Genomic DNA, 10,976 nt, shown 5'->3' on the forward strand with positions numbered 1-10,976 from the left:
CTCAAATGATAAATATAAAAATAAAAAATAAATCCTGACATGAAAAATAACACCTTAGAAAAGCATATAAAAGAGATAAAATCATCTATATGAAATTTAAAAAGATAAATGCATTGCTGGGCAGTGGTGGTGCATGCCTTTAATCCTAGTACTCAGGAGGCAGGGGCAGGTGTTTCAAGGCCAACCTGGTCTACAAAAGCTAGTTCCAGAACAGGCTCCAAAGCTACAGAGACACGCTATCTCAACCCCCCCCCCAAATAAAAAGATAAATGCACATATACAATGAAGTATATTCAACCATACAGTGAATGAAATTCTATCATTGGTATGAAAATGGATATTGCAATGCTAAACAAATAAGACACTTCAGATAAGCATCATGTTTTTTGTCATATGTAGAACCAAGATTGTAAAAAACAGAAATATATATTGGTCACTACTATATGGGGAAAGGACCAGGAGGGTGATGGATGTTAAATATTAATATTGTACTTTGTGTACATACACGAAAATGATATAATGAATCTATTATTTGGTTTAGTTAATATACATTAAAAGTTTTGAAAGCCTGAATAGGCTGAATTAAGTAGGAATAAAAAGGATATCTGAACTTGAACATGATTATGTGATCATATTTTCACATAAGAACAGTGAAAAAAGAATCACAAGAAAACAGATCTCTGAGACATAAGTTCTTTGTAAGACCATTATATGACCAAACATCTGGCTCACTTAGATGCCCGAGGAAGGCAAGCTAAAGGCAAAGAGTATATTACACCTATTCAGTGGAATACAGCAGAAATTTCCCCATATTTTATGAAAGTCATGAATATGCAAGTCTTTATTTCTTATTGAATCTGACCAAGAGAGAACCTCTTTATACCATGTTATGACTAAATACCCACAAGTGCAGATCAGAGAAAGAATATTAAAATCTGTGAAGCAGAAGTGCCAAAGCACATTTAAGAGCAAGCTAATTAGTTGAAAAAGAATTTCTCTCACCAGGAAATTTCTTTCAAAAATCATTCAATTGCTATTTATTTCATAACAACATGAGGTATTTCAAAGGGCACATATTTTGTAGAAATTAAGCACACAACTTTGCATTCACTCAATTGTACGCATCACACATGAACAAATACACTTACAGAAAGATTTGGAGAAAAGGGAATATACATATACATATATAACTTCTTTAAAAAGTTTCTTAATTCGAAAAAGTGATAAAGTCTTATCTCCTAAAAACCTTCACTCTTCATTTTCATATGTAAACATAAATATCAAATTTAGTTACGTATCAGCATCATACTAAAATACACCACAGACAGTGTAAGAATTAGTACAGTACGTAACAGAAATTGACAATATATCTGTATACAAAACATGCTCCTCAAACATTGAGGTGTTATTACGATACTAAGGTGTGAACTTCCAGTGTAATACTGACCTCTTGGTGGACGAGTCGATGGAATTTACAGAAATATTCCCCCAGGGACATCCAAAGAGAATGCCCTTTCTGTGGCATCTATTGGAATGTAATGACTCCTGTAAAAGAAGTGACTCTGGAAACTTGGAGTAAACATGACTTCAACAGCCTTCCAAGGTTCCCAACTATCCTGAACCTTCATGACCATCACTGAGGTTGAAGGAAAGAAAGAAGTCACCTAGCATCCTATTCCTAGACTTTCCAAGGCCCCACTAGAACTCCATGGCTTGCCCCTATCCAGCTCCAAACTTGACAAGGGACCAATATGAAGGTAAACCAACATTCTTTTTTTTCAAGTCAACATGTGCAAAGTAGCAGTAACTGTCCATTTCAGAAACATTTAGTATGTCTCAGGGTATTTGATTTTTCTCAGCAACTGCTGTTGTCTTGCGCGCAGTCTCTCCCTTTCCATCAGGAGCTTGCACTCATCAGCCTGCAGGGTGCGAATGTACTCGGTGGCCTTTTTCAGAATGACCACTTTGGCTGCCTTCTCATTGTGCACCAGCTCAGGCACAAGGTCCCTGAGGATCAGGAAGCTGGAGCGCATACTGTCACGGCGTTGGCGCTCCATCATATTGTGGTTGAGGCGACGCTCAATGTCCTGCAACTCTGAGTTGCGGGGAGCCAGTCTTGTAGGCTTCAGTGGGAGAATGCACTTGAGGGGCCGTAGTGAAGCCTGGCTCTTGAGCTTCTTGTGCGGCGGCGCGTCCTCGCTGTGCACATAGGGCAACGGTGGCGCAGCGTAGTTGTGCTGCTCATGAATGAGGACTCTGCGCTTGAGGATCAACTCGCTGGACTGCGCGCGCCCGGGGCCCAGAGCTGCGTTCCCAGGACGCGCCGCGGTGGGGAGCCTGGAGACAGTCTTGGAGGACTGGGTTTCCTCCACCGTGACCACATCGATTTCCTCTTCATCTTCTTTCTCAGTACCTGAGTTGCTCAGGATGTTCTCTCTGGGGGTGCTGGAGGCCTGGTGGTTACCACGGCTGACTGCAGTGCCGGCAGTGCCAACATTGGCGGGGATGGCCGGTACCGGCACCCACTGGCGCTTGTTCGCTGGGAAGAAGACCACAGCGGGGTCCATGCACTCTGAGTCCAGGTGGGCGAGCTCTGTGAGCCAGGCGGCTTTCCCACGCCCCACACTTGCTGTTCCGCTGCGCGCGTGGCCCGCAGAGCTGGCTGCAGCAGTCGCTCTAGGGGCCGAGGTGCTGCGGCCGGCGGGCAGGGACCCAGAGCCGTTTGGCAGCTTCTTGCTTACCGCACTCTCCAGCTTCCCCCGGGTGGAGAAACCACTCCACATGCAGTCCTGAAGGATGACCGGGTTGTTGCTGAGGCCACAGAGTCCTCCCAGGCCAAAAACATCCTCCTCGGCTGGGTTACCCCATAGGTCGGCCTCAGGCAGCAGCATCTCGGTAGCCCAGTTCACCGGCTCCTGGCTGTGCTCCGCTAAAGCGCGGCTGGGTGACAACCGAGGCGTAGGCAACAGTTCAAACTTCTTCCAGATGTCCTCCCCCGGAGGCGTGGAGTTGCGACCGCCAAAGTAGACGTCATCTTCTTCCGGATAGAAGCAGGGCTTCAGCGAGTCAAACTCCAGGTCCGAGTTCTTGCAGATCATCCCGGGCATGCTGGATGTAGTGCAGCTGAGCATCCGTTAGTCTCCAGCTGGCGACTAAACACTTCTTTCTTCTCAGCTCTTTTTAAATACAGGGGTGCTTCCGTCCCGTAGGGGGTCACACAGGGTGTGGGACTCAATCAACCTCTAACACTCTCCAGGACTACCGGAGGACCTAATCTGAGGCTTTTCTGTGCTGGAATCTCTGGTGGGCTTTAGGGACAGAGGGGTCCTCCTGGTGGCTGCAGTCTGATTGCCCTAAGGCTCTTTTGGCTGCAACCCAGTTCTAAGGAGCATCTTCCCAGGAGCGTCGTGTCCTGTGCCTTCCTCCTCCACCCTTCTTTGAATCCACCCACCAGGTCCAGACAGATGATTGTCACTTCATGTGAAACTTTCAAGGACAGAAGGGCACTGATGATGTCTTTCAAATTCCCAAAGAAAACAACTTTCCACCGAGATTAGTATACACAGCAAAATTACCCTCCAGAATAAAAGGAGAAATACGATCTCAGAGAAACATAAATTGTGGGAGGGCAGGACCACTAGATGACCATTAAGAAGGTGTTTAAGGAAACCTCTGCTCAGAAGAGGAAGAAACATAGGACTAGCATGACTGCTCCTGAACGAAAGTATCCCATTATAAGAGTAGACATGCAAATGAGAAAAGGAAAGGAATCAAACATTACCAGTACAACAAAGCATAAAACATAAAACTCAGAATATTTGAAACAAGAAGAATAAAATTATAGTTATTACCCAGTTATTACAATGAGTATAATAATCTTAATTCTCCAACTAAAAGACACAGAGAATCTACTTGAGCTAAGACATTCTAAAAGTATGATGTTTACAAGAAAATAATATCTCTGCACAGAAACAGATTGAGAGAAAATATGGAAAATGATAATCCAAGCAAATGTAATCAAGCAGGAGTAGTCATAATAATAACCAGCAAAATAGACTTTAAGACACAAAAACATGTCACTATACACTGAACAACAGAAGAATTCATGAAGAAGATATAACTAAGGGTTGGGAAGTAGTAACATGCTTGCCTGGCATGGGCAAGGATCTGAATTTGGACTCCACACCATAAAAAGAAGATACAACCACTATAAATGTAGATGTTCCCAGTGCTGATATCCGTAATTTTATAAATCCACAACTAGTCATAAGGTCTCATTAAAATAATGGCAGGTAACTTAAATACCCCAATTCAAATACACCCATTGAAAATGATAGATCTTCAATGCCAAAAATTAGATAAGAAACATCAGAATCATACTAAATGTAGTAAGATGACTTAGAGACCTCTATATAATATTTCATTCAACAGCTGCAGAATACACAGTTGATTATCAGCATTTTAACATACCCCATGTATTTAGCCTCAGAGAAATTATTATTGAATTAAAATACAATAATTTATTGTGTTTTATATATATAATCTCAGTGGAATTAAAACAGAAGTCAATAGCAATAGAAACTGAATAATCTATTCATACATGCTGTGGTTAGACAACATAGTAGTTCATGACTGGTGAATTATTGAAGAAGTCAAGGTAGAAATTATAAAATTCTTCTAATCAAATGAAAGAGTCTATATTAGTCAAATAGAGAAATTTTAAATAAATACTTGAAATGCATCCCAAAGACTTATAAGGACAAGTCCCAAACCAAATTCCATATCAGTACAAAAGGAATAACAAATAGTACAGAAAAATAAATGAAATAGAAACAAAAAACAGCAAAAAGATTAATTTAAAGGTGGTTATTATAAAAAGGATAAGGAGAACCATTATATTAAGTTTATCAAAAGAAAGGGAGAAAAATGACAAATAAGTAAAACTAGTTTTAAAAACTAATTAGAAATCCAGAAACTCATTACGGATTATTTTGTTGAACTACATGTAAATATATTGGAAAATATATAGGTGGACATATATGCTATAAAACTGAACCAAAAGCATAACTAATCAATCAGTACCAAGTAGCGATATTGAAGCTGTAGCAAGAAGTTTTCCAACAAAGAAAAAAGATAAGACTGGATAGATTCCCTGCTGCTCTTTAAAGAATGAATAATACCAATGTTCCTTAAAAAGAATCTATAAAATAGGAAGAGAAGCAATTATATCAAAAGTCATTCTATGAAGCCAATATGTCTGTGTTACTAAAACTTGGAAAAAATACAACTAAAAAGTAACTTGTTCCAATATCTCTTAGGAACATAAGTACATTATTACTCAACAAAAATACTTTTAAATAGAATTTAAAAGTACATTAAAAATATCAATCATCTTGATCAAATTGGTTTCAGTTCAAGAATGTGTGAATGGTTCAATATAAGTAGCTCACAAATAGATTCAAATGTTAAAAAAATAATACACGATTATATCAATAGGCATATGAAAATCCTTTCATTTAATTAAATATCCCTTTACAATAGAAGTCACAAATAAATTACAAAAAGCAGGATTGTATCTCTACATAACAGGGGCATTATGTAACAAATCCATAAGCCAGCATACATACTGAACAGTGTACAACTGAAATGTTAAAATTCACACATATGCAACAAGGCTCCGCATAGACAAAACAATGCAATGGTACTAAAGAGAGGACACAGAAATAAATATACTTTTGGCAAACTGATTCTCAATAAATGTAGCAAAAACAGCCCTTGGAGAAAGGACATTCTTTTTTAACACAGTGTGCTGGGAACACAAGTTATCTGCATGTACATGAGAGAATCAAGGCTCTTGTGCCTCCTTTTGTACAAATTCTGTTCCAAATTAATTTGATTTTAAATTTAAGATCCAAAACCTTAAAAGTTCATAAAAACATAAGGAAGATATCCCAACAAAGATGCCCAGGTAATGACTTCCCAAATAGAATGTCAATAGTTCAGGATTAAAGCAAGAGTTGACAAATAAGATTATAACAAAGTAAACATTTCTGCAAAGAAAAGGTACCAACAGAGCTAGAAGATGATTAATGCTAATTGTCAGCTTCATAGAATTGAGAGTCACCTGTGCACCTCTGGGCATGCCTGTGAAGGTTCGATTTAAAAAAAAAACACAGTATTTTTTTAAAAAATAATGTATTCTTTGAGAATTTCATGAATGTATACAATGTATTCAATTATATTTACTTTCCACTCATCTCCTCCCCTCAAACTCTTCCTAGATCTTCCTCTACAACACTCTCCCTATTTTATGTCCTTATCTTTTTAAGTAACTCACAGAGTCCAGTTTGTGCTGCCCATAGACACCCACTGAAGCATACTCAACCTATCAAGGATGATATTCCTGAAGAAAACTTACCCTTCACTAGTACCCATCAATTGTCAGTAGCTCCTCAGTTAGTGGTGTAGTCTTCCATGCCCCTCCTGCATCTATGCTGCAGTGCTAACTGGACTGATGCTGTGCAGGTCTTGTGCTGTGATTCTGTCATGTCCAGAAGACATGGTTTCACCTGTCTTCCCCAGCCTCTGGCTCTCACAGTCTTCGTGTGCTGTCTTTCTCAAAGTTTTCTGAACTTTGGAAGGAGGCGTGCGATACAGATGTTCTAATCCAAGCACACCCTAGACACTTGTTCTCTGCACAGGTGATGCAGAAAACACACCCAATGGCAGTGAGAACACTTCTTGGGCAACAGTATTCTGGACTCGATAAGATCCCGAAAACTAGTTGAACACTAGCATGCATTCATTGCCCTCTCTTTCTTGCTTGCAGATGCATTGCAAATGCAAGCTCCTGAGGCCTCTATAACTTGCCCAGCATGAAGGACTATAGCATAAATTGTGACATAGAATAAATCCTTCTCCCATAAGTTGCTTTTGTCAGAGTGCTTTTGTCAAAGCAACAAAAAAGAAACTGAAAAAAAGGGTAACCTCCAGAATGGGAGTATGTATTTGCTGCCTGTTCATTGGGCAGAGGGTTACTACCTAAAAGTTCAGCAAGCAGTGCTACAGATAAATTTACAACTGATCTTTTCAGTTTTTCTGATTTACCTTAAAACATATTATTATTTCAGGGTAGTGGTGGCGCACGTCCTTAATCCCAGCACTCAGGAGGCAGAGACAGGCGGGTCTCCGTGAGTTCAAGGCCAGCCTGATCTACAGAGTAAGTTTCAGGAAGCCAGGACTGTTATATAGCAAACTCTTGTCTTAGAAAATCCCTCCAAAATATATTATTAATAAGATTTTTCTGGGTCCCGAGAGACGGTTAGAGTGTTAAAGTGCATACTGCTCTTTCAAAGGAGAAGTTCAGTTCCCAATACCAGCATTGGACAGCTTACAATCTTCTGTAACTGAAACTCCAGACCTCAAACCTCCTTTAGACAAGCACACATGCGGCCTACACAATTCTCTCTCTCTCTCTCTCTCTCTCTCTCTCTCTCTCTCTCTCTCACACACACACACACACACACACACACACACACACACACACACACACACACAAACAAACACACATAAGTTAAAAGGAAAAGTAGAACTTTAAAATAAATCAGACTTTTCCATTGCAAGTAAAAAATTGGACTTGATGTTATTTTAAGAGGACACAAATTGGGTGGGTAGGGAAAAGAGAATGGATCAGAAAAGAGTTAGAAGAGGGGTGAATATGACCAAAATGCATTGTATGAAATTCTTAAAGAACTAATAAAATACTTTCATGTTGATAGTTAAAAAATAAGGCTATTTATGTTTAAATGTTGGCTAGATGATGAAATAAGGAAGAATGGAAATAATAGAAGAAAGAAAATTGATGATATGAAAGATTGATTGATTGAAGATACATAGATAGATAGATAGATAGATAGATAGATAGATAGATAGATAGATAGATAGATAATGCAGAGGGAAATCCATTATAACGCCACCTCTGTTTCTAAAATCCAGAACCTGTATCACAAATTCATGAGGTGACCATTACGTGCGGTAGAAAGGGCAAGTGATTCTTTTCCTTTTGTCAGCCTTTTTAAATTAACACCACAAAACTTATTTCTGTTTAGTGCACATTTGTCCTAAATTCTGAATAATATGAGAACAGAATTATCATACAACTTCGGAGAAAGTTTGATATTCTCCACTGAATGAGTTAAAAAGGAACATAAAACTACAAAATATTAGTTTAAGTGTGGGTTCTCAGTTATAGTAAATACAACAATAAATATTTTACTGTTTTCTCTAATTTTCCAAGAAGCATTTCAGTACAAAAGTTTTTTTCATAACAGTTTTATTTCAAGAAAGGAAGGGCTACTTATAATAAACATTTTACTTTAAGTATAGGGAACAAATGAGTCTTAACATCAAACTCCTAATTCCTACTTAAAGTTATGAATTGAAGTGGATTAACTAATGTCAACTGCAAAACTAGTGTCTAAAACCTGTATTACATAAATTCTCAAAGAATCTATTATTTATCATCTTTCCTTTTCTTTATTCTATTATTTCCATTCTTTCTTCTTTCAATGTGTAGCCTCCACTTAAACATTAGCAATATCCTTATTCCTCTTACAATCAGTACAAAAGTATTTTTCTTAGTTCTTTGAGAATTTCATATTATCTTTGAGAAATCATGTCTTCTAGTGTCTTAAGTCTTATGACACATAGAATGTGTTCCATTTGTTTTTGTCAGAAAGAGTTGGGCCAGTCTGTGGGTCTTGTAGTATATTTTGTGAAACCATGTTTTTCTTTTGGAAGGGTCTATATAGCTCAGGCTGGTTTTGAAATCACTACCCTCCTAATCTACTTCTCAGGTACTGGGATTACAAGTTATACCACTACACCCAGCAAGACCATGGTTTTTTAGAACTACTAATCTTATACACATTCTGTCTTTTCTTTAGTCAGAGTCTCATGTAGCTCACACTAGCCTGGAATTTACTATGTAGCTGAGAATAATATTGATTTCTGATCTTTCTGTCTTCACTTCAGGTTTTAGGTTACATTAGGTTTACTAAAAATCTGTTTAATTTTTTTTTTAAATCATGGACTATAGGATGAGGTAAACAATGGTTACTATTCTCCTTGAGTTTTAGAATCATCTGCAAAAACCTCTATTATGTTTAATACCATTTGTAAGATATTGAATAACTCCCCTCATTAGATGAGTCTAGAGATAAAATGTGCTCTCATTTAACTGGTTTAGGTGATTTGTAGCTTTTACAATTTCACCTTTAATGGCAAGTTGTTAAAAACTTTTCTAAATCAATTTTCTAGTATCAGATTCTTAAATGAGAAGGACAAGAGATAAACTCTATAAAATTTAGCTGCCTCTCTTCCCAGAAAAATCAAAACCTCTCTTAAAATGCAGAAGCATGCTCTTTTTATTAGAATACAGGTTAGCAAGCTTTTTGTGTTTGGAATACAGAAGTAAACATTCCAGGCTTTGTGGACTATTTTGTCTCAATTGTAAATACTCAATTTTTGCCACTAAGGCGGGAAACATCCTTAAAGAGTATGCAAATAAAAATGAAAGAACAGCTAAAAGTTTACCCATAGGGCTTGGCAGCCCTGCCCTGGAACTAATGTAGTATTATGAGTCACCTTGAAGAAACTAATGTCTAGTCAGATATTATTATTTTCATGGAATATAGTCATTTAAATGTCTTTCTTTTTATTAATTTTTAAAATTACTTTTACATACCAACCTTAGTTCCCTCCCCCTCCTCTCCTTCTGTTCCCTCCCCGAACTTCCCATTCATCCCGTCATCCACTCTTCCTCTGTTCAGAAAGGGTCAGGCCTCCTATGGAAGTCAACAAAACATGGCTTATCAAGTTGAGGCAGGACCAAGCTCCTCCCCCTGCATCAAGGTCAGGCCAGGCATCCCAGCATGGGGAATAGGGTCCAAAAAGTGAGCTCATGCAACAGAAACAGGTCCTGATCCCACTGCCAGGGGCTCTGTAAAGAGACCAAGCTACACAACTGTCACCCATATGCAGAAGGCCTAGTTCAGTCACATGCAGGCTCCCTAACTGTTAGTCCAGAGTTCATGAGCTCCCACTAGTTCAGGTCAGCTATCTCTGTGGGCTCCCCTGCCATGATGTTGACACTCTTTTTTGCACAATCTATCTATCCTCCCTCTCCTCAACTTGACTTTCAGAGCTCAGTCTAGTGCTTGGCTGTGGATCTCTGCATCTGTCTCCTTCAGTTACTGGATGAAGCCTCTCTGGCGACAATTAGGGTAGTCATCAATCTGATTACAAGAGAAGGGTAGCTTAGGCACCCTCTCCACCAAGGCTAGGACTCTTAGCTGGGGTAATCCTTGTGGTTTCCTGAAGGTTTCCCTGATACCAGGTCTCTCTAAGCACCAAATGGCCCCTTCTATCAAGATATCTCTTCCATTACTCACCCTCTCTGTCCCACATGCTACTGGACCAACCCAGATCTCTCATGTCGTCATCCTTGTATCCCCTTCCCTCCGCAAAACACACCTCTGCCCCCAGGTTACCCAGAGGAATCTCATCCACCTCCCCTTCCCAGGGAATTTCTTGCAAATCTCCTAGTGTCCTCCTTGTTACCTAGCTTCTCAATGGGGTTGTGGATCATAGCCTGGCTATCCCCTGCTTTTCACCTAATAACCCCTTAACAGTGAGTCTTTGGAGGTTTGGGTTACCTCACTCAGGATGATTTTTTTTCTAGTTCCATCCACTTGCCTACAAATTTCATAATTTCATTGTTTTTTACAGCTGATTAATATTTCATTGTGTAAATGTACCACATTTTCTTTGTCCATTCATTGGTTGAGGGGCATCTAGGCTGTTTCCAGTTTCTGACTATTACAAGTAATGCTGCTATGAACATATGTGAACAAGTGTCCTTGTGGTATGATTGAGCATCCTTTGGGTATATGCCCAAGAACAGTATAGCTGGGTCT

At 39.1% G+C, this 10,976-nt stretch overlaps 1 protein-coding gene across 1 annotated transcript; it reads right to left on the minus strand.

Annotated features, from left to right (window-relative positions):
* Window positions 1–1,699: 1,699 nt before the first annotated feature.
* Window positions 1,700–3,131, minus strand: LOC121444331 (protein S-Myc-like). Its single transcript, XM_041646147.1, has one exon. It carries the CDS (start codon window positions 3,129–3,131, stop codon window positions 1,827–1,829), a length of 1,305 nt encoding a protein of 434 aa, XP_041502081.1. The 3' UTR covers window positions 1,700–1,826.
* Between the last annotated feature and the right edge of the window lie 7,845 nt (window positions 3,132–10,976).

This window comes from Microtus oregoni, unplaced genomic scaffold (assembly GCF_018167655.1).
Source record: "Microtus oregoni isolate MIOR12 unplaced genomic scaffold, Mior012 000121F_000, whole genome shotgun sequence".
NCBI lineage: Eukaryota > Metazoa > Chordata > Mammalia > Rodentia > Cricetidae > Microtus > Microtus oregoni.